The sequence below is a fragment of the Zosterops lateralis genome (genome assembly GCF_965231275.1).
Source record: "Zosterops lateralis genome assembly, chromosome: 15".
NCBI classification, from domain to species: domain Eukaryota; kingdom Metazoa; phylum Chordata; class Aves; order Passeriformes; family Zosteropidae; genus Zosterops; species Zosterops lateralis.
Genome location: NC_139775.1, coordinates 14152676 through 14177430, shown reverse-complemented (window position 1 = coordinate 14177430; position 24755 = coordinate 14152676). Strand labels below are relative to the sequence as shown.

The window sequence follows — 24755 nt, the reverse complement described above, 5'->3', positions numbered from 1 at the left end:
ACGTGGTGTTTGGAAGAAGTGATGCTGCTCTACTGAAAGTCAAGGTCAGATGCTTGTCAGTTCCTAAACTTCCCCTGTCTTGTTAGGGAAAGACACAAATCTAAAGTTTCCTTACTGGAAATATTAGATTTTCCATGACACGTCGTTTAATTGTTCTAAAATGCTAAATGCAATAATTGTCTTTTGTGAAACAATAAATTACAGAATCCTCAAACCTCAAAAGGAAGTTGGGATGGATGTGGTAATTGCTGACTGTGTCACACAGTGTGGCTATTGAGGGGAGATACCTGACAGTGAATTTTAGGGAACGGCTGGAGCTCTGCACTGTTGAGGCTTTGTCTGCTGGGGTCTGGCATGATTGAAAGAAGCCTTACAAAACAAAATTGGGCTCACTGAAATGTAACAGCTACGTTGGCATGAAAGAAAGGCACGGTGAAAATGCTGGTTGTGTGCTGGACTTGAGTGTCTGCTCTGCCACGAGCAGTCAGTTTGTGACTCCCAGGAAAACTCACAGGCACCTCTCAAGCAAAGATTACGCTGTAAAAAAATGAAACTGAACTGGATAGTTCTCCTCCTGCTTGCTGTGAGATACATTTGAGATAATAAGTCGCATAATGAAACACTTTGTTTGTCACCTCTCCAGGTTGAGCTAAAGGGGAAAAAATGGTGACATTGAAACAAGTTAATTGATCGAAAATGTATATTAGGGAAGTCTCTTGGTAACAGTCACAAGCAGTTGTGTAGATGAGAAAGTTCTGCCTTCAGGATGCAGCACAGTTTTGGGGGTTTTTCTTCTGAGAAGGTCTGGAAGGAAACAGAACGTCTTTTTTTTTTTAATTCTGGTTGCTGAAAGTTTTGTCCAGGAAGGCAGAAAACTGTGACATTTAAGCTCATAAGACTGAAATTAGGAGAGAAAGTGTCTCAAGTGTGGTTATCTTCTATGTGTGAAAATAGCTGCTCAAAGAATGCAGAAGGCTCAAATTGGAAAAGGAACCCTTTGGAAAGAGTGGGGATGTGGTACTTGCCTAGTGCCTTTCCATGCCTTCCAGAAAACGTAATCTCTGGGGTTTTGGTGCTGTGCTGTTCAGGGGACATTTGGTTTATGTGACAGAGGCAATGAAAGGTGTGAGGTTTAGGATCAGAAGTGCCATGACACAGCCTTGGTCAGCTCTGCTGCTCCCTGAGCACTGAATTAAAGGTATGTGCCTTATGCTTTGGGGAATCTGTTCTCCTTTAAAATCCAGACCACTTCTCCTGCTCTGGTGTGTGCTGGGTGCATGGCAGGTTTGAGGGTGGAGCAGGTTAAAGCTCAGTGGGACTTCTCAGCAGAGATGTTCCCTGACCATTGCTTCAGGTAACTGCATGCAAAGCAAAGGCATCTCTCAGTTTTTAGCCTCTTAGTAGTAGCTGCTTTTGAGAAGTAGTTGAAGCATTGAGAATGGGATCAATTCCATTCTTCTTGTGAGGATGGAGGGACTGCAGTTGCTTTTCATTTTTCTGTCAGTAGAAATGGACCGTGTTCCTATTATGGCAGATTTTTATATGTGTGTAAATATATTTATTCTTTTTATAACTGCCAAGACAATCTCTTATCTTTATGGATTTGTTGCAGACATGCTCAAGTAGATTTCTGTTTTCTGTTGTATTTTATAACCGTTGTAAAATGTGCCTTGTGTTGCTGTTTTTAATGTGCATGACTCTGATGAAATATAAAAGAAGATGATTAATCATTGCATGAACAATTGAATTCTTGGTGAATTTTTACAGGACCATTGTGTTAAGTTGTTTACCTGCTTTTTATTTTCCTGCTGGCAGAGCTGTACATTTTCCATGTCTAACCTTAATGTACAGCCTTCTTACAGGAGCTTAGGAGTGGTAGATTATTTCAGGTTTTAAGTGGCAGTATTCCCAAATGCTTTCTTCACCCTTTTTTTGTAAACTGCAAAAACATTTCCAGTTCTTGGCTCTGGCAAGACTGAGAGTCCAGCCAGCCAAGCAAAAAAAAACAAATTGAGCATTTATACTCCAGCATCCCATTTTGAAACAGAGCTGGAAAAAACTACTCTTTAAGCCACAGCAACATCTTCCCCCTTCACGTTTTCTCTTCTTCTCTTCCCCTATCCCTGCACCCACACATCTATTGTCCATGAAATATTAACAATTTTGGTGCAGAAGCTTGGAAGAACACCTTTCTGTGGGATTTACAGGAGTTGTGTGAACAAGCGCTGTAAACCTTGAATTTGGGGAGAGTGGGGATGGTGAGAGCAATTTAACAAAAGCAAAACCTCAGCCCTGGCCTCGTGTCCCACCTTTGGTGAGGCACTTACAGATGGATTTGGTCAGGCTCCAGCTGCAGCTGCTGCCAGTGGCAGAGCCTCTAAGCTGAAATAGGGAAATCTTGGAAGAGGGAAAGTAGAATTAACATGTATAGGAATTGGCAGACTGCAGCGTGGTCAGTGTGGAGTGGTTGTGTAGGAAAGAGGAGGAGATGAAGCGATCATGGAGTTAAAGATACACCAGGAATTTTTCCAGAAGACAAGCAGGAAAGGTAAACTAAAGACCTGAAAGGAAAGGCAGCGAGTAAGAGAAATTAAAAATGCTTTAATGAATTTTGATAAATGAAATGTTAGCTTGGTCCTTGCTGCATGGAAAGGGAGCAGGGGCTCTGTGCTGAGCGGGGTGTTGTATTTGTCAGGCCGACATCACCCAGTCCTGGAAGGATTATTGACTCCAGTAGGTGATGAAGGCAGAGTGTGGGCTCCTGAAGGACATGGTCCTTTGAGTGCCTCAAAACAGCCAGAATTTAATGTTTTTGTCTTTGTTTACTGTGCCCGTTCGTGTAATTCACTAGTCATTGCAAGTCTGCAGTGTGACCATTTTTATTAATTTTTCTTCAGTTAGGTTGAATTAGGAAGGCACATGCTGATGAAATGCACGATATTAAAGTGCACTGAGATGGCTTGGTGGTGCATCTGTGCTTTGTGATACAGTTTATGTGTTGCTTGAGGTTTGTTGTTTCTTTTCAATGTACCATCTTACATCATTTTTGCAGCCTGGGTCTTGTACCAACTTTTTGTGGTTGAAGAGTGAATTAAACTTTAAAACAGTGAAGCTTTTGGAATGTCTTTCTTTAGTAAAGAACTCTTCTTTGCTCTAACCTGGAAAAAATGTTGTTGTTTGCTCAGTGTGAAGGACTGGGGTTTGTCAGGGCTGGCTTGGGGGGCAAAATAAAGTTTTCAGACATTTGTGTTACAGTGAGAAGTGATTGTTTTAGTTCACATCCTCGGACTGGAAAATTCTTCCAAGATGTGTTGCATGTTTGAACAGCTACTCTGGTGTATTGAGGCTGGTCTGCTTAGATGTTTATAAATCTTGCTGTATGTGCATGTCCTTACGTCTTCAAATATGTAACTTTTATTTTCACATAGAAGTATCTATATACAGTGAAGTAACAACCTTGTTACACAGATGCTGCTTATGATGCGCAATAAAATATTTTAGTGAACCTGAATTGGTCCCTTAAAGGGGAAAAAAAAAAAAGCCCCACCACTTTTTTTATTAGTCTGGATATTGCAGCCAGGCAGAGCTGTTCCTTCAAGTGGCTTAATGAAGATTTGATTGATTTATTTTGCTCATCTGGAGAGTGTGTGGATTACCTCTGTCAATATTGGGCATGATAAATGAGGGCCGGGCACTTACAGAGCAATTTGAATTATTTGAGCTGTTTAGGAATCGAGCAGTGACTCGATTCAAGAGGCATCACAAGGAGAAAATGCTGAGTGTCTTTCAGGATCTTCTGAGGTAGCAGATCATGGTACAAGTCAATGACTAGAAACTGATCTTAAATGTCTTTATATGTGAGACTGGGATCAGACTGCTGAGTAAATCCTTCTTGCTCTTTGGTGAAGTTTTGAAGCAGTGCTGGACGATGTTCTTTGGCACATAAATGACAGGGTTGAGGTAAAATTGCTGGGTGAATGTGGTGGCTTGGGATTACAGAGGAGGTTGGAAAAGGTGATGTAATTGCTCTTTTGGGAGAGTAAATCAATAGGAAAAAAAATCTGATGTTATTTCTGCCTTCATCTTTTAGCCAAAACAAAGGAAACTTAACCATTAGATTAGATCATTGTATTCATGCCACCTTAATTTTCTTAAGCTTTGTTTTGTCAAAATTCTTGCCAGAAAACGTGTTTATTGGCCAGTGCTGTACCCTGCCATGGTTGTGTGTGCACAGCGTGAGATGACTGTGCTCTGAAAGGCTCTGGGACCCTCACTCACTCCTTAGTCTTGGGTAAAGGCATCCTGAATGCCTGTCATTGTTAACACCGGTACAAAGTAGCAAAGATAAATATTTTAGCTACTCCTTCGTCATGTTTTCTCACCCGTGTTTCTGTTTTAACTTGTAGATTTCGGATCTTTGTTTGACTTGGAAAACGATCTTCCTGATGAGCTGATCCCCAATGGCGAGTTGGGCCTTTTAAACAGCAGTGGGAACCTCGTTCCAGATGCGGCTTCCAAACACAAACAACTTTCTGAACTTCTGAGGGGAAGCAGCAGCTCTTCCTTAAACCCAGGAATTGGCAATGTGAACTCGAGCAGCCCCGTGCAGCAGGGAGTCGGCGCTCAGGTCCAGGGGCAGCCCAACAGCGCCAACATCGGGGGCCTGGGGGCCATGGGGAAGAGCCCTCTGAACCCAGGAGACTCCTCTGCTCCAGGCCTGGCCAAGCAAGCAGCCAGCACCTCTGGACCTACCACACCTGCATCCCAAACTCTGAACTCTCAAGCACAAAAACAAGTGGGAATGGTGACGAGCAGCCCCGCAACATCACAGACTGGAGCTGGGATATGTATGAATACTAATTTCAGTCAGACACACCAGAGCCTTCTCAACAGTAATTCTGGTCACAGTTTAATGAATCAGCCTCAGCAAGGACAAGGGCAGGTAATGAATGGATCTCTTGGGGCAGCTGGAAGAGGAAGGGGAGCAGGAATGCAATATTCTGCCCCTGCCATGCAGGGGAATGCAGGCAGTGTGCTGGCAGAGACTTTAACCCAAGTATCTCCACAGATGGCTGGGCACACCGGGCTGAACACAGCACAGACAGGAGCAATTACTAAAGTATGTACATGCCATTTACTGTATTCTATTTATTGCACTTGTTTTTCTCCATACAGGTGTTTGGGAAACGCAGTAGATCCTTTTCTGGGACAGAACTAAAGGATGTGCTTTCTTGAGTCTGTAGTTACCCATTTCAGTCACCAGTGGTATTGTGAAAAGGAGATAATTGAAGCAGTACTTCTCATGTAATCAAAAATGAAAGCACTTGTTGAAAAAGACATCCTTGAAGCTAAAAGTTGGAGAGTATCTTAGCAGGGTGAATTAGAAAAGAGTAGCATAATCCTGCAGAAAGGAAGCAGATGATTTCTCGTGTGCAGGATCTCAATTTAGCTGCCAGACAACGCCATCTTCTAAAGCAATGGGAACACTTGGAGATTGAAGGGAGAGGTGTAGCAATTGCTCCTCTTGTCAAGGACCACTGTCAGCAGCCGTGCAGTGAATGTTTTTTGAATATGGAGGAACTGATCTGGAAACATCAAATTTCACGTAGATTGCCAAGCTAATGCAAACTGTGAATGGGAAGATGAGGCAAAAGCCTAATTTGGCAGCCCTTGAGGATCAGGGCAGGGAATATATACCTGAAAGTATCTGCCTCTGTCATGGGGCACTGCTCTGGCTCCCTGTTTGATAAAGTTGCTGCTTTTTAGTTCTTTGTTTTCCAGGTGTGAGTTTAGAGCAATGTTTTGACTGCTGCTCCTTCTGCACTGTGCTTTATCTTGTCTGGGTTGTTTTGGTACAGTTCCTTCATGAGGTTTTGATGGCAAACCCACCATGTTCTGATATGTAGAAAAAGACCAATTTTTATCTCTGATATTTTATCTATTCATACATCAGTAGCTGTTTTCACTGTAGTTTATTAAGGTGTAAATGTTAATTCATTGATGTGTTAGTAATTGTGGGAAAAATTGCATTGTCTGACATGAAAGTGTGTCCTGTACCCTGAAGAGGTGCTCACATCACTGCGGAGTACTGCATAGTTAATTTTATTTTTTTTTAATAAAAATCATAAAAAGCATTCTCTCTGCAGTGAAGAGATGCTTCTGCTTAAGGAAAGATACTTGTGTTATGAGTGAAGGTCAGAGCATCTGAAAGTTGACATAACTATTTTAGAGGCTGGAGACAGCTAGTTTTGTTGTGTGGAAGCTGATTGGTCTGCACTGAAGAGAGTCAGCTTATCTTTCTTTTGTTTTCCTTTGAAATTTGTGGGAAGAGTGAGGAATTCTATATATCTGGCTTATTTCCATGAACCTACAGATACCTAAGTTCTTGGGAGTAGATTTTTCCTAGTCACTACTCACTTTTATGTGAAACTACTGATTTTTCCATGTGAACTAACTGAAGTAGAATTACCCCAAAGCAAAGGACTTGGTGACAGGGTCTTTGTGAGCCTGGTGGGGGAGGTTTTGTCACATCTTGGATTATTTTAAACAGATCCACCTCTGGTGAAGAACAGGCCAGATCTCAGATAAATTCCAGATTTCAAGGACTTCAGGCTTAGCCTGTTGCCACCTGCAAATGGATTCACCAGCTCAGGAAAGGGAGAGTCCAGCTGGGGAAAAGGTGACAGCCTCAGTTTACAGATGTGCAAGAAGCAAAGTGAAGTTGGTTTGAGCCAGGAATGCATTGGGAAAAAATAGTGAAAGGACTGTTTGATGACAGAGCATAAGTGATAAAATGGTGGTTCTTTGAAGGTACACATGAAGGAAAATAATTTTAAAAACTTGGCCAAGTAAAACAGGAAAAGTGGTGTTTTCCAGGGCTCCATCTCTTGTTTAATAAGATGTAGCTTAAAAGCATTATGTGTCTTTAAAAAAGTTTTACTTTATATATGTCTTATTTTTCTCCTAGTAAAGAGAGCAGGTGAGCTCAGTGTTTTACACAAAGATTTTGTGTTTCCACTTTGGAATAAATACTTGTTCCCTGAATTTTCTTGTGCCAAGCAGCAACGTTCTCTATTTTTGCCATTTTCCTTAGTTGGCACTGGAGGATTGATATCCTTTTCCAGTCTCTCCCCATCCCCCAGTTTATTGTCCTAATAGGATTATCAGCCATGATTGTGTGTTAGCTTTTCCTTATGGATGCTGCAGGAAAGCTTTTAGGAAAAGTAAAGAAACACTTCAGTTACCTTGTCTGTTCTTCTGAAACTGAAATTTCTGCTGAAGGGAAATGTGGGTTAGTTTGTGTTTTTTTTACCTCCCCATTCCCTGGTGTTTACCACTTAATGTGTACAGCTTAAAAGCTTTAAAGAGCTGTAATAAAAGTGGTGGTGAGGCAGCTGATACACCTGATACTGAATTGCCCAACTTGGGCTTAAAATGTAGCTGCCATCCTGCTTGAAGAACTGTATCAAGGCTGGAAGGAAATTCTCTAGGTGATGACTGTAGCAATATCCTAAGGGAAAGAAAGAGCTGTGAAATACAAATGCAGAAAAAAATACCTGAAAGAACTTTTTAAAGCAAGATCTTCTAATTACATTGAAATTAAGTGATGTGCATCTCTGACTAACCTTTTTCAAGTACAGCTCAGAAGCCCATTTTTCTCAATCCAGTGTGTTTATATCAGTGTGGAGAACTCGTGACCCTTTATGGTTTGGGACCAGTTTCGTTGGGCAAGACTTTCCTTTTGTGGTGGTTGGTTCTAATCCTTTTTTAGTATGTGACTAATCAATCCATTCCTCTTTCTGGTTTAGTTTCTTGTGGTGTGTTTATATAAGCATTCTTTCTATTAAGAGAAAAGGAAGGAAAAATATCCAGAATCTGGTCGCTTCACCTGATCTCAGAAATTGCAAGGATTCATTTCATCTGGATCATCTTCAGCCACGACTGTTAATTTTGGTCTGGACTTGCTATTTTAAGGCAGAACTGAACAGGGTGACTGAAACTCGTGTTCCTGTGTTTGCATGAGCCAAAGCTGGGGATAAACCTTACCCCTAACCCATTCAAACAGGAGTGGAAAATAACTAATTCCCAGTGTTGAGAGGGCAAGAAGGTGCTGATATTAAGACAATTATTCTTCCATTGGCAGGGAGAGATTAAAGCAAGATACTTGTTTGATCTATAGAGGTGTGAGTAAAGATTTCATAGATTTCACCCAAAGATCAGTGATTTTGACTTGCTGAGATACCTGGACACCTCTGAGGAACCTTCTCCTCCATGATACTGTGTATATATCTCTGCTCCTTCACTGGCAGTCTCCTTTCTTGTAACAATTTTGCTTGCAACTGTGGCATTGTGGCCCTGTTTTCTTGGATGACCCTACAAGGAGAATTTTTATTGGACTGGGTTGAAGTTCTTTAGGAAAAATCGGCTTTAAAAAGGAAAGGATTTGTCTTTGAAGAATTATTACTTCATGTGAGTAGAAGAATGGATCATCTTGTCACAATTATTTCCAGCAGTAATTAATTGCCCCTTTTGTGTTGTACCATGTTCTTTGGTGAGTCCATTAAGTCAAGAAATAGTGTTCAAACCATCTAGAGCATTTTGTTACAGGTGGTTTTTTAAAAGATTGTTGGTTGTTGGATGTGATGAGCAGTAGCAAAGCTCAGGAGATGGTCAGTACTTCCATAGGAATGAGCACCTCACTGGGGACATGCTGTGCCTGACACTCTCCTTAATGTTGCTGTGGGAGCTCATCTCCAAGTGAAGGAGATGAAACCTTCCTCTTGTTCTTTGTGGCTGACAAGGGCTTGAAGTTGTGTTTCATTCAATGAGCTGTTAGTTTCTTGCTGAGGTGCATTCCCCATATCCTAGTACAGCTATCAGGGCCTGTGGAAAGTCAGAAGAAAGTGTTGGGAAATTCCCATTTATTTTGCATGATTCTCAGGCTTCCTTTTTGCCCTCTGCTCAGTTTTGGACAGTGTTTTCCCTAACTGGTGCTTCTGCTCTTTCCCCTAAGAAGTGGTAAAGTCCCATTCAGATGGGAAGACTCTTGAGTAGTTTCTTTCCCATGTGTTTCTAGGCTATAATGCCATCTCATACAATTCTGTAAAAGAAATCACCTTTTTTTCAATAACTTCAGAGTCCTATCATTCCAACAGGGATATTCTGGTACCCAGCAGCAGAAATTAAGGAAAAAAAATCTGGAGTTGTGCATGCCTGATAACAGGCAGAAGGTATTGTTGTTAAACTGCAGTGAAGATGCAGCTTGCTGGGGGCTCCTTTCAAAGTATTTTTCTTTATAGAACCATTAAACCTACCCCAAGTTCAACTTTCCTTCTGAAAGGCAGGCACAGTTTAATCAAACATTATTGGGCTCTGTATGCCTCAGAAAAAGATGAAATAGTTTGGTCAGAGTGAATCTATAAAGAGATGAGAAGGAAATGGTTGCTTATTTTCATACCTTGTTATGAGGTTTACAACATTAATGGTTGTTTGGGGGGTTTTTTTTTGGGATGCCTTTTTGAAGATTGAAGATTTTGAGTTTATTTCAGTCTACCTATTTTGAAAACTCTGAAGGAAAATACTTACATTGATATGAAATAGAATCTGATGGAAAAGCTGATCTGGCTGGCAGATCCTCCAGTGCAGTATTCCAGGAGGTGGCAGGGAGTTTAGACACAGAGTTCCAAGTTCTGTGTGCAAGTGATGCGTTTTCCTTACCTCTGTGTGTGTATTTGAGCCTCACTGGAGGTTGGTACCAGCAGTGGGATTGGCATCAAAACCTGAACAGACTCAAAACAATCACTAACTGTGCAAAACTAGATCTGTTCTGCTGGATTTTTGCCTGTGAGTGCAGAACAGTTTTTTCCTCTAAATGGTATTAGCCTAATTTGTTTGGACAGTGCATGTTTTCAACTTTATTTCAGTCAGAATAGCCACATGCTTCAGTAAGAGTAGATTCCCATTAAAGAGGAGGAGGAACCCTTACCAGAAGTGAACTTCAGAAAACAGTAAAACCATTTTTTAATTTCTACCGAGAGAAGAACACGTTGTCTTGGGGCTTTTTAGTGTTGAGCTATAAAAGAAGTGAATTCTGTCATTGTTGTTTCCAGGCAGGGTGTCTGTCTGATACATGTGCCTTGGACATCCACATTCACAGCTTTGCTCCCTGTGCTGTTCACTGAGTGATGTTTTGATGTTGGAAATTAATCTTGAGTAAATTAAATACGATAACGAGCTGTGTTAAAGAGCAAGACTTACATAGTGTGTGTGGTTACATTCCTTGTCTCGGTGTTGTGAGGAAACTGTGGTAAGGAAAATTTGTGATGAGAAAAAAAAAACGAAGCCAACTATTTATTTAAACAGATCCCCCAGTTGCTCTTGCTGAGTACCAGATTTAGATACGCTTGCTGATTGTGAATTAAGTCAGCTGAAGATGTTCTCATTCCTTTGCAGCTCTGTGTGTTTTAGCAAACTGCTGGTGCTGTTTGTTTCTGTGGTGGCTCTCAATCTGTCTGAATTCTGCCTGAATTGTTTTAACATGACTTGCAGTTAATTTGCTTCTCATCCACGGAGTTGTCCGTGCTCGGCTGCCAAGCTGCCTGTCTCCTAGCAGACCATGCCTCTGGCAAACACCAGTAGCCAGTCCAAATCATATTCCAAACAGTGCTGGTTCCCACTTCCAGGGGACTCCTAATAACCTTACAGACTCAACCATTCTCTGATGAATAAGGAGCACCGAAACAGCGTTTTTACTGAGGAGAGACATATGTGTTTGTGTAATAATACAACAGAAGAAAGCTGTAAATACAGAGAAACACATAATAGCAAAACTCACTGACTCGTAGTAAAATGAAAGTCTCCGAGGCAGTTTTGTTTTGAAACATGACCGTGGAAAGTGCCGCTCCACAGATGAGTTTGCTGATACGTCAAAGAGATTTAGTGACTTAAAAAAAGCTCTCTTCCCACAACTCTTAACTCCTGGCACCTGAAATTGAGTTGTTTCCTGTTTCTAGTACATGAGTTAAGTCTTGTTTGCAGTTGTGCAATGTCATTGAAGATCTTTGCAGCGATAGTCACTTGGCTGGGGTTTATGCAGGTATCAAGGTTCAGTTTGGCTCCAGGGCTGCAAGGAGCAGAGCACCCAGCCTTGGTGGGGACAAACCACAGCTCAGGCTCCTCCTTCTGCTTCACACTCCAAAGCCTCTCTGGGCACTTGAATTGGCTTATCAGCCAGCTGACAAAAATTAAGTGTTATGGGATCTCTTCAGAGCACAATTGTGCCATTATCTTCTTCTGTGATAACACACCACGAACATTAATGTTTTTGTCACTAACCATCAATTATATTGGTTAAAATCTTGTAATTCCTCAGGTTTTGTTGTTAGAGTGGAGTTTATTTATCTGAAAGAAGGTTTTGGGAGTGAAACTAACAGATCCACCAGCTTCTTTGTAAGCCATTGATTAAAAGCAAGATTTACGGTGTTGTTTCAGGTTAGTCAGAATGACAGAAACTCCCAGGTCCTCACTGATAGATGTAACTGAGATGACGTCTTTCTAGTTTTCAGACTGCTTTTCTACATATCTCCCTGCTGCTGTTTGTAGTTTGGGGTTTTTAATACCCAGGTAAAAAAAATGACTCATGTTGGGAGGGAGGAAAACCTGCCAACTGAAATGTTGGTGTGTAGAAGTTACGAAATGCCTGGTTCCTTCAGTCAGAAGGAAATGTCTTTGTCACAGTAATTTTCTTAATAGGCTCCAATCATGCACGTAGATACGATTTCACAGGAAACTTTCTGATGAAAAGACCTTTTAGCAGGTCTCAAAACTTGCTCTTACTTAAAAGATAAACTTAATATTGTGCTTGACAGTGAGCTGTGATTAAATTGGGAATCCTGTAATTGGAAGGACATAGAGAAATGTGTCAAAGCAGGCAGTGTTGTGGTCTGGAAACTAAATGCTGGTGGTCTGTTTCTTTAGAAAAAAGGCAGTTCAGGAAGCTTGTAAGATTATGTAGAGCTTGATAAACTGTGTCAGCCTTCTTGGGAAATGGATCAGGAGTGGAAGCAGTGAGAGGAGACAATTCTCCTTTTGCTGCTTTGAAGGAAAACAGGACACATCAACCGTCAGGCAAAATATAAGATTATGTTGGAAAGTTACACTTTGGAATTTTGGAATTCACTCATTTCCATTGGGGGTTAAAATTTCAATATGAGAGGCTACACAAAGCATGCCCAGATCTACTTTGTAATGAACAGATTATTCTTCACCTTGATAAACATTGAAATTAGAAAATGTGTTTCAATATACATTTTTCCTCCTTATGTCAAAAAATAATTCTGAATTGTTACTAGCACAATTGCTAGTTTACTCTGCAATCGTTTGAATATAATATAATGGCATTTTCCTTTCTTCTTATGAATGTTTGGAGGAAATACCTGTTGGTTTTGGTTTGGAAGCTGAAGTCCATTTGTGTGTGGCATCAGTTTGCTGTTAATTGTGTCCATGGGCTGTAAATAGTACATGCTTATTTCTCCTTCTCATCCTCCCCCTTCTTGCTATTACAGTAAAGAGTATTTTTATTTACTCCAGAAATTACTGAGGCTGTGAAGTGGCACACTAAGCTTGCTTGTGTTTTAACTGTTTGTGTGTAATCCAAGCAACAGCTTTAATTCCAAGGCCAGGAATACTTTGCAGAATTGAGACTTAGATTAATAAGGACTTGGGATGATTTTTGACCTCCTGATGCTACAAAAACTACCTGTAAGTAGCACCTGGAAATTTCTGTGCTTACGTGTTCTGAAAATGCTCAGATCCCAAAGTGATGGACATGTTCTTTGGTATCTATGTACAAATCCTATTTAGGTTTGGGAAATAACCTTTAAAAAGGGTTCAACAGTGCCTTTGTTTTAGACTGAATCATAATGAAAATACAGCATGTTAATTATAGGACCATCCTTGCCAAAAGAAACGAAATAGATTTTTTGAAGAGAGTGGTAAATGGATTTTTTAGCACTCTGCTGCTGTTTTGGATGGAAAGGATTTGTGTTCTCTGACTGCAGCACAATGCTGTCCTGGCTGAATGGCTGCTCTGCTTGTCAGGGGAGTTTTGGAAACAAAACAAATGCCCTTTGAAGCTTTTGGCAAATCGACTTAATTAAATAACTGCCTTTAGGACGGGAGGATCTTTGTACCCTGGTAATGGACAAGTGTTGGAACACCACCAGTTGAAGATGAGATTTCTCTCTTGGAACAAACAGTGGTGGCTCCCTTGGTCTGATATGGAGCATCTTGGGTTAAAAAGCATTTCTGCATCATCCTCTGTGCAGCTGCCGTCAGGGAGGAATGTGTGTACAGGCCTGGTTTGTTAAACTGTTCAATTTTAATCCTGTTTAAAGGCAACCATCAGATCTTGCCTTGTTTAAAAGCCTAGTCAGAATTGTCTCACTAGCTTCATGGGTGTTGTTAATTCTTCAAGGAGAACATGTTTTATAGAAGGACTGGAAATGTCACAGTACCACTTGAAGTCACTGTGGTGTTTCAAAACAAATATATTTGGCTCTTAAAGTCATTTAAAAATTATTTTAACAGTGTAAATTATTTATATTTGCATTTCTTCATAGTTAATGTCAGGCTGTGATATTTGTGCTAAGCAGTTGTTTGAAGTAAGTAATATTGATTTCTTGTTTCTTTTAATATATTTAATGTAACCTGTAGTGTGAGTTTGTTTCTTGCCTATTAGATTTTTTCTCCCTGGTCTGCATTGAAAACAAATAGTTACTTTTTGAGTCACAGCCTCTCCCTTCAGTGTTTCCCCTTTTCCTTTAGGATTCACGTCTGTCAAGGATGGTATACACTGTAAGGGAAGGACACAAAATATCTCTTTTCATTATATTTTGGAGATACTTTTCCTGTTGCTGTTTCTCCTCAGAGCTACTTGTTGCCTTTTCTCCCACCTCTATGGAATATCATGTTCTATGGGCTGCCTGATAATGTATCCTTGGCCAGCTTCTAGGAGATAAATGGGGAAAGAACTTCTTAAATATTGCTGCTGTTTTCTCTTACTAAAACCAGCTTATTCCTTACAATACTAAATTTTTGGAGCTGTCTCCAGCCCACTATAGGCACTTCCCAACTGCTGAGGTGCTGGCAGACACAGCTGGCAATTCTGGGGGCTGTTGGGTTCAGTCTGAAAGACTGATATCCACAGGACAGGAAATAAAGGAAGGAGTGCAGACTTTGTGTTGAATCTGATATAGAAATCTGCATTTATAGAATCACAGAATCATGGGATGGTTTGGGTTGGAAGGACCTTAAAGCCCGTCTGGTTCCACCCCTGCCATGGCAGGGACACCTTTCACTGTCCCAGGCTGCTCCAAGCTCTGTCCAACCTGGCCTTGGACAGATCCTGTGTTAGAAAACTGTTTTGGTGTGACCATAAACATGTTTTAGTACAAACTAAAGCTTCTCCTGGATTTAACTCATAAAAACTTTGGCCTGTGAATATATAACTGAATATCTGCTGAAGCATATCTTCACTGAATTTCAGCCTTTCAAAATTCTCTTTTTAAGTATTGTTGAATTATTCTTCATGTCCAGACTAGATTTTCTTGATGAAACAATCCTTTGAAACATCTACAGTTAATTTTGTGGTTCTGGTTAAGTTTCTGTTCTTGTATACTAAGAATAATTCTTGTTTATCTGAAGAAAGCCACTTGCTCTGCTTGGCACTTATAAAAGCTCTTGAAGCAATTGGAATGCATTGATCAATTGTGGCTAATTATCCATTAGAGCTTTGAAGTTGTTGTTTGCAGAGGTGACATTCATTACAAAGTAAACCTTCTAAGCTTTATTTTGATTCATAAGTACAACAGTGATGCTGAGTGCCGAAATTGTAGTAGATTCCATTGTGTTTATACTCAGGCTTGTGCAGGATTTTGGAGACATTTTCTTTCTTCAGGAATGTATACAGTGTGAGCGTATGATCATTTGATTTTCTTTTCCTGAGAAAAGTTGATTTCTAGTTAAATGTATTAAGAATCTGTTCTCTGTATATCCAGTAATTTGTAAAGAAAGTTTTCCCATGAAATTTTGTCTTTTGTATTTCAGTAATTGTGGGGAAATGTGGGTTCATTTTTTTTAAAGGCTTTGGAATACTGAAATTCTTCTTTGGCCTCTGTGAAACCCTTGGAAGAGAATTTCACATCTTATTACAAGTGGTAATAAAACACCTGGCTTCTTTTTAATGGGATTTTAAAAATTTTATTTCTAGTTTTACCAAATTTTAGTAATAAAGGATGAAGCAAATTACAGTTATTGCTGGACATTTGAGTATTTTAATTTGAGTTAATTTACTGCTGAAGAACAAGACAGTAATTGCTTCAGAATCTGTTGTGGTAGGCCTTGGTTATAGCAATTAGCTTAAAGTGATGGGAGACTTGGAGCTTGGCTTCCTCTGAGCAGTGGTAGCCAGATCATGATTTAATTCTCAAAACTGATTCTTGAAATGTTACATTTTAAGGCCTTCTTGTTACTGACTTAAAAGTGAGTATTTTTAACTGAACGTTTTGTCAAACTGCCAAACCTGCAGGTTGGTTTAGGTGAGCGCTCTCACCTCAGTTCAGATAACATCATTGCCACCATTCTTGCACTGAGACTGAATTTCTTTTTTCTTTTTTTTTTTTTTTTTTTTTTGGTAACACCACTGGCTTTCTGCCATAAAATGATTAATCTTTTCCTTGCCTCTCCATCTGTCCCTCTGGCATATACATTCCAAGCGCCATGGTGACTTTCTTTTGGAACACATTACTATAGGATGAAATAGCAATTAGTAGAGACTTAGTTTTTTCTTTGTCAGTAAACAGATGCAAGATGATGCCAGTGTAGTAAAGAAAGCCTGTCTTTCCTCTTCCCAAATGAACATGAATTCCTGATGGACTTGTCTCCTGTGCTTCTCCTGGAGTCATAATCAGTGAGGTGGACCTTGCTTTGTGCCTCATTCCAGAGGGAGATAAGAGTCCAAAGAGCGAAGTCCTCGGCCTGTGCCTGCTGAAAGCTGCTCTTTGGTGCTGAGTCTGTGAGCAAAGCACTGCTGGGAGTCGTGGCAGCAGCACACAGGGGCTGAGGAGGGATTAACTCCAGAGAGTTGATGCCAGATCACAGCAGCTCTGGAGCTTGTGTGTGTTCTGCTCACCTGGGCTCCGCTGGTGGAGTGTGCACATGGCAAGGCACAGGTCCCTGTCTCTGTGTGTTACCTCTCTGGGAAGCAGAAGAAAGCGTTATGAAAGCAGTCCTGTCCTCTTCCACAATCACTAACAGCATTAAAAGCAGCTGAATTGCCTGTCAGTCTGAATTTCTTAGGTCTTCCATTACCTAGAGCAGATTGACTCCTTCATTCACAGTACTTTGTAGACTTCAGTTCATAACTTCTGAGCACCTGAAACACCCAACTGTTTGATTTCCTTGTCTGGAGAGGGAGAATAAAGATCCAAACGAAGAAAGTTAAAACTTTTTAAGCCAAGCAAGGTGACGTGCTGCTTGTAAAAACATTTCAGTGGCTGGGAAGAGAGAAAAGGGGAACAGAAATGCTGAGCTTTGTAACCAACTCGTGTGTTGAAAGCACAGATTTGAGGTAGGTGTGGTAATTTGATGGCAAGGGATTTAAAGACTTAATCTAATAATGGAGTATGAAGTGGCTGATTTTGGTGAGGCCCATAAAAGAAGGAAGTAAAGGGTGCTTGGGATGGCACATCCGGAAATTCTGAGTCATCCTTGTCCTGTAGCGACTGCCTAGAGGCAGGAGCAGGGTCTGTATCCAGTCATTCTCTTCATGCTGAGCCCAGGGGATTCTGCTTGGATGTGTAGGTCATAGTGGAAAGTGCAGAATTGCCATTTCGTGCCAGCTTGCTCTATTTTCTAAAATAAAAACGAGAGAGAGAGTGAGAAGAAAAGTGTCCCTAACATCTCAGTGATGCAACTGGGCATTTTGGGTGAAGCAATGAGAGATGCTGAGTAGCTGTGGCTCTGTGAGTGTTTGTGCACAGCTGCTCTCAGCCCAAGGCTATTGATCAAGTAGAGCCCTGAAATTCCAGCTCAGGCATTCAGAAAACGGCATCTGAGTTTTTACAGCAGCTCTTGAAGGGTGGAAATAGTTACTGACTCCTCAGCCTTTAGCATTTTGTATCACACATGGTTGTGTCAATGATACAGCAGGAGGAAATTGGGAGAATGTCCTTCCTTGCAAATCCAGGGATTTAGAAGAAAGCAGTAGTGAGTGGCAGATGTGTTTTACTAGAGCAATTTACACTGTTGAACAGCCAAGCTCTCACGTATGCAACTCTTCAACACTGCTGTTAGTTTGTGAAGATCTGGCCTCTTATCAAAACAGATCAGATCTAGGATGCCTCTGCTCTCTCGTCCTTAATTATGACAGGCATGTTCTGTTCTCTGAAATAATTTAAATTATTAATCTGGGGCTTAAATTGTTTTTTTAGCTTTTATACCATAGACTAAGTCCAGGATAATACAAGGATAGTGGTGGCTCACTAAAAGGCTGACTTTGTGATTTCCTCCTATAAGAGGCTATTTCATCAGGTTCGGAGGTGTGGGAAGAGTTTGGTGAGAAAAAAAAAGGTGGTTCTGACCTTCCTGTTTTTCTATTGTCAAAACAGATCAGAGTAGCACACCCTGTAGGTTGGCTGTGAGTCCTCGCACTGCCACTGTCCAAGCTGCAGTTCTTTACAGCACCCCCACCACAGGGGTCTTCTAAAGTGTTTCCTGTCAAGCTTTCAGCTCCCTCCTGTGTCCTCAGATAATCTCTGAGGTGCTGACAGGACAATGCTGGCAATAGTGGTGGCTCCTCAGGAGCCCCGGGTAGTGTGTCTGCTGCTAAATGCAGTGGGTGATGGCAGAGGTCTCTGCCTTCCCTCATGGAGATGTCAGTCTGCGAGTCTGTCCTGGTTTAGGGGTGGTTTTCCTGAATTTAGTGTTCCCATGGAGGTTCTCCAAGCTGGTGCCACTCACTTGGTCCCCCTTTACCTGCAGTGGGAAGAATTGGAGGCAGAAAAGGCAGAGATCACAGGCTGAGATAAGAACAATTTACTGGAAGCAGCAATGAGAAAAGGAACAGGAACAGCAATGATATTAATAACGAAAGTATTATGAGGGAGGCAAGTGATTCACATGCAAAATGCTCTAAACAGCATTACCCCCCACCTCCCTCCTGCTGGCTTACTCCACCAGGAGGACCCCAAAAGAGACTCCTTTTTTTTTTTTTTTCTTTTTTTCTTTTTTTTTTTTTTTTTTTTTTTTCTTTTTTTTTTTTTTTTGGCAATGAGGTGGTACAGAATAACTTCAGTGTCCTGGCCATGCCCTGTCCTGGCTACTGCAAAAAATTAACCCTGTCCTGCCTGGAACCAGGACATTACTAGTTATTCTATACCATGTACTCATGTCCAATTCCTAACCTTCCAACTAGGTACATACGTTTGTATTTATATACATATATATACACACACGCACACATCTCCCACAAGCACAGGTATCATTTCTGTAGTCAGTGGTCATCCCTCCAAGATGTCTGTTGAGCTCATTTAGTCCATAGCTGTGGGTTCTAGCAGTCCTAGATGTCTTCCAGGGCAGGAGGGCTGGTGTGCTGTTGGGTGGTTGCAAACTGCATCAGGAGTTTATGCAACAGGGCATAATGTGTGAAAGGCATTTTCCCTTTGAACATCCAGCCCAGCACTGGTAGTCAGGTTTCCAGGAGAAGCTGTGCTTCAATGCCAGTCCCTTTGGAAGCAGCTTGAACCTCTTCTTAGGCTGCCAGATCACTTTTTCAGTTTGGGTGTAACAGGCCTTGGATCCCTTGTATCCCTGACTCCAGAATCCCAGAAGTCATCCTCAGGTCTGCCCAGGTGCTTTTCACCAGACAGGCCAGGAAGGACCATTCCCTCGGACTGCAGAGTGTATTTTTTACATCCTGTCCTGTGCTGACTGGCCATGGGGCTACTGCTTGAACAAACTCTTGTTTGATCTGTTCAAAGCTTGTTGCTCTTCACGGTCCCACTTAAAATCATTTTTCCTCCACATCACAAGATGGAGAGAGCTGACGATCTGACTGTACTCTGGGATGTGCATCCTCCAAAAACCTACAGTGAGGCCCTTTAACCCCACTTTGCTTTATCTCAAAGCAAATCCTAGAGGATGTGGATTATCTTCTCCCCTTTATCAAAAACTTCCTCTGCCCTGTTCTCCCATGCAGTCATGTTATCAATGTGCTGTAAATGTTCTGGAGCCTCATCGTTTCCCAGTGCAATCTGGATCAGTCCATGACCAGAAGTGGAGCTGTGTTTCTACCCCAGGGGCATGTCCAGCTCTCAGTAATGGTGTGACTTCGTTCAGGCCACCGTCAGTCTGCACTTTCCATTGGACTGACGCTCTGGTTGTGTAGGGCTATAAAAGAGTGAGTAGATGTTGCTGAGCACTCCCAGCTCTCCAATCCACAGCCCATCCCATGGGTGGGGTCGCGCAGGGCTGGCAGGTGCCCCGTTGCCAACAGGGCACTGTTGTGGTAGTGATCAGTGCTTGTTGTTCTTCATCCCTCATCAGTCTCAGCAGAAGGGTCCTCTGAGAGACCAGACAAGGAATTCAGCTATCAAATTCTCTCTGTCTCCATAGCAGCTCTTCTAAAAAGCCCCAAGATTCCCTTTTGGGGACCTTGAAATATCCTCTCCTGAGGTGATCCATGCTGAGGGTGCCTGGGGCCCCTGGGCCAGTCACAGTGGAGTGTTTTGCCATTTATGCCTAGTCAGGCTCACTTCATCTTTCAGTACAGCCAGGTGTTGGGATCCCCCTGCCACCCCAAAACCAGACATGGATTCTGTCCCTACAGATCCCAATGGCATCAGGGGACACTGTGCACCAGTGTCAACTAAAGCCTTCTATTCTTGTCCATCTGATGTGCCAGGCCATGGATCCACACAATCCAAGAGCTCCAATAGTCCCTTTTCTCCACCTGGCTGGGGGCAAGGCCCCTCTAGGTCTGATCATGATACTTGTTTCTCTCTTCTTGTAAATATGAACCACAATTCTCTTCAAGAGTATGTGAAATAACATCAGCTTTCATTCTGTCTGGGGACATGCCCCCAGGAAACTGGAGAGGCATTTTATCCTTGAAGAATTTTCTGTGGTGATTGTTCTTCCTCTCAACTCTCATGCTCATGCTGCAGAGCAGAGATAGGATTTTAATGCCACTTCTTCGTGCCCTCTCTGCGACCATGCAGGTAAAACCAGAGGTTACTTTATGGTGTGTCCCCTCTCAAGCTGGGGGCAGCTTGTTCCCAGTACCAGAGATTCTGCTCCATACTGGTGTCCACATGGGACTTTTAGTTTCTAGTTTGCTCAGTCTGATCTGTCCACAGTCTTGGTCAGTCCTTCCACAGGTTGGTAGGGAGGAAAAAAGATGATCTTCATATTGCCAGAGTTAAGGAGTCTGTTCTCATTTCATTGACACCATTGCCACTGAGTTGGCCTATGGCCATGGCGCACTCCATGCAAATTTCTGCCACATGGATTGCCTACTTAACATCTAGGGAAATTAAAAGTCCTCAAAAACTGGTAACAGGCCTGAAGGAGGAAATGGGGGTGGAAAACTGGGGGAAATAATTCTCTCCTGTTCCTCCCCACGATTAACAGATTCCCGAAGGTAGTGCCCAGGTAAGGGCAGGAGAGCAGCACTGAACACCCATCCCAAGTGACCCTCATTGCTCTCGATGTTATCGTGTGATAAACTGATATCCCACGGCACGGCAACAAAGCCACCCTGCTCCTCCTCCCTTGCTCTGAAAATGAGCGCTGTGATGGGCACTTAAGGAAACAGGTTAAGTACCACACCCAGATGAGCAGACAAAGCAACACTGTGACCAGCGGCTCCCTGCCTAATACAGCAAATGCTCAGATACATTTGTTTCCACCCCGCTTCGGCAGATCTGTTGTTATCTCAGCCCTCGGAGCCTCACGCTGGGTGCCGGATAAGGCTGTTGTGGTTTAAGAATGGTATTCCCCAGTTTAGTGCTCGCAGCTGAGGCTCTCCCTGACCCCCTGAGAGGAGAGAGACACAAAAGGCAAAGATCACGGGTTGAGATAAGAGCAAGAAACAGCGATGAGATAAGGAAACAAACTGAGAGGCGAATGATTCGCATGCAAAATGCTCAGAAAGCCCCTTTTCTCCCTGGAAGAGACTCCCTGTCCCCTGCTCTCAGCAGTGATGGGAGGTGGTACAGAATAACCTCTGTGTCCTGGACGTGCCCCCTCCCAGCCGCTGCACAAAAGAAATCTGTCTTGACCAGAATCAGGACTGTGTTGTAATCTACCTGTCCATCTCTGCTCAGCGATCTTGGAAACTTAATTAGCTGTGAGGCCATTAAGAAAAATGGGTCAAATTGACCAGTGATTTCCAAAGTGATTAGAGAAAAAATTGATCGGAGGGAGGGGGAGGAGAGGTGCAGTTTCCCTAGGATGCCTAACTAAGGATATAACTGGTTTGTGATCCTGCAATCAATGTCAGTCTGAAGAGGCGACTTAATTGCTGCGGGATTGAGTGAGTGGATGGAATTCTGTGCTGCAGTCCATCCTGTCTGTGAGCTCATGTCTTTACAAGAGGCATCACCTGGAGCTGCACCCAGCCCTGCTCAGTAACACAGTTCTGGGGTGCAGAGGAAGGTGCAATAGTTTGATTGATTTTTTTTGGCTTCTGTTCTTGCACTTCTGACTTCCTGGACTTTGGTCCCTGGCTTTGGTTAATGGACTGTAGTCAAGGTCTCAGATTATTTTTTACTTCCAGATAATTTTTTCTTCTCGTTATTCTGTGTTGTTTCTGGACAAGCAGAGAATTTGTAACTATTTTTCAATTATAAGGTTCCACTTTATAAAGACTAAAGCATATGAAAGTGGCACTGGTACGAAGATAGGATACCTCTGATTAGACACCTTATGATTTTTTATGAACTAACTTCTGTTGATGAGTAGAAGCACACACTATTTAAATAAAACATTAATATAATCTTAACAATTTCAGTGGTATTTAGTTCCATTTTTTTTTCTAATTTTGGCTTTGAAGCTACAGAGATTCAGCTCCTACCTGTTGATGTGTCTTTGCTAAACAGAAAATATTTGTTCTATCACTTTTTTATTCCCAAAATCAGTACTTTAGAATCACTTCAGTCCTTGCCTTAATAAGATAAGCAAATTAATAAGCTTAAATAGTAAGCTAAATAAATTAGGCTATTAGATTGCAATTAGCCTGTCTTTGGCCATGCCCATTAGTCCCTTGAACACTATTTGAGGCCTTTCTGGATTCTGTCATTTTTACCTGTCATTCCTCAACTACTGCAGTATGTTGGTCGTTGTTTCAGCAGCATCCCCATCACTCCAGACACATAATGATGGCACTTTCCCCTTATCCAATTGTCTTTTCATCCCTCCTGTTGGCATATTGAGAGCTCCCATTTGTTCTTCTTCAAGCATTTTGCAGATTCATGGCTTTAAAAGTCTGGCCAAGCTTGTCTCGTTTGCTTCCTTTCTTTTCAGGCTGTTTTCTAGTCAAAAAAAAAAAAAAAAATCCAGCAGATACTGAATTGAATATTAACAATAACTATTTTTAGTTTATAGGATTGGATCATAATCAGATTACTTCAGCCAGGCTTATTTTCCACTGAGCCTATGCTGCTCTGAGTTCTTTGATTCTCATATTAGCCTTTCAGTATTTTTTTTCTGTTGTCAGCTCAGTCCAATCTCATGATATTGTTTTGGTTTTAAATACTTGGCCAGAATAACCTTCTTCCATTTTTGTACAGAGTCAGTGCTTCAAGATTTAATGAAAATCAACATTTAACTTGGAGAGAAGTGTGTTGCTTTGGGTTTTTGGTTTGGGTAGTTTTTGGGGGGTTTTTGACTAATCTGTCTGGACCAGCTAATTAAAATAATAATAATAATAATAATAAAATTATGGCATTAACCTTAGGTAGGTAGTGGTAGTATAAGATGCAAACCCAGGAGCGTTGTCAGAGGTGGGTGCTGCTCCTTGGCAAATGCCTACAAATTCAAGTGCTTTCTCTCTCACAGGGAAATTGAGGCTGAACTCAGTCTTTTATTAAATTTGGAAGCCCTGGAGTGAAAAGTGAGCTGGGGCAGCAGAGGGGAGCAGAATTTCCCAAAGGAAAAGAGGATTGCAAGGAGCGTAGCTGGATGCACCTGTGAGGTTTTTGACAGTGTCTTGGAGAGGAAGATAAAAAAGGGGGTAGGAAATTATGTGCTTGTGACAGAGGGTGGGGTTTGCAGCCTTTTGTGTTGGTTGCAGGTCCTGGGAGCCCCAGAGGAATGTGGTGATGGAGTACCCTGGACTGCAGGAGTGAGAGCTGTGGTGGTGAGGGGACAGTTGATAAAAACTTTAAGGAGGAGGAAAAGGTAGAGTTTCTTTACAGGCTGAACACTTGGTGTACAAGAGGGAGCATAACCCATCTCCTTGATGCTGGGCTAGAGGAAGAAGCACTGTGGTGTGTCAGCGTTGATAAAGACAGGAGGGGAAAAAAAAAGCTTTAAAAGCAGAAGGAACAGCACAGTGTGGAGATCCAGTCTGCTCCAAAAGGTGTCTTCAGGATTAGATGGTGAATTTCTCACTTGTCACATCACCTCTGAGTTGCACCCTCAGGTGAGGTTTGTAGGTTTGGTCACAGGCTTCCTCTACAAAGTCTGTGAAACTCCAGGAACTTGAGGAAATGGAATTACTGTTCTACTTTGAAGAGAACTAAGAAGCAAAACAGGAGAAGCACCTCCCACAGCTGCTGCTCAGAGCACTGCAGTGTGATGGCTCCTGTAGTCCAAGGCAGCTCAACAAAGGTTTTAAGTGCTGGGGGTTTTTTTCAGCTTGGAAGTTTGTGCATTCCTTGGCTTATGAGAGTAGAGCGAAATACCCCATTTCCTATCCTCACTCGGTAATAGATTCCAGTATCTTAGAGAGTTGCCATAGTGATAAAAAAGGGAACAGAATCTACTTGTCTTCCTGGGATAGCAGAATTATTAAATTAAATGCCTCTTTTCCATTAAAGGAGAGTGTCATTATCATATTTCTGAGAACTGTTTTAGAGCAGAAATAATGTCTTTAAGGTGGTGTCCTGCATTAATCGTGTTCCTTCTTGAGGCACCACTAGCCTTAACTTGAATTTGGGATACACCCCTTTATCTCCCCCACTGCAGCTGGTGGAACAGAACAACACCTTCTTAGGGGAAGGTCTGCTCTACTCCATCAGAATTCGTGCAGCTGTGGCCACAGAGAGCTGGGCAAAAGAAGCAAGATTTGCTCAAAATTGTGGCATAGAAACAGAAGTATGAGATATGAGTTGCAGAGGATGAGGTGGGATGAAAGGAGCCACCATGGGATTGAGTGCAGGGAACAGGACTGCTGGAAATGGTGGCAGGAAGAGGAAGGAGATTAAATGATGGAGGGGAGCAAAGGCAACATGCAGGGAACATCCATGAGCTTAGAACAAACTGGGAGTGAACAGGATTTGGATTATCTTCTCCCCCTTATCAAAAACTTCCTCTGCCCTGTACTCCCGTGCAGTCATGTTATCAATGTGCTGTAAATGTTCTGGAGCCTCATCCTTTTCCAGGTTGTCAGAAGTTTTCAGCTTTTGGTGCAATGGAGATGCACTGGATGGAAGGTGAATTAGCTCTGTGATGCACATCCATGCCTGCTCCACACA

The 24755-nt window shown here is 42.0% G+C and overlaps 1 protein-coding gene across 7 annotated transcripts in view; it reads left to right on the top strand.

Moving 5' to 3' along the window:
- The window catches only part of CREBBP (CREB binding lysine acetyltransferase), a 95944-nt gene that overhangs the window by 9698 nt on the left and 61491 nt on the right, over positions 1-24755 (top strand). For 6 of the 7 annotated variants that reach the window (XM_083872654.1, XM_083872653.1, XM_083872652.1 and 3 more), the window contains exon 2: positions 4407-5119. In XM_083872654.1, coding sequence (XP_083728780.1) covers positions 4407-5119 — 713 coding nt within the window. The remainder of the gene's footprint in view (positions 1-4406; positions 5120-24755) is intronic. The other variant, XM_083872656.1, reaches the window with a different exon arrangement.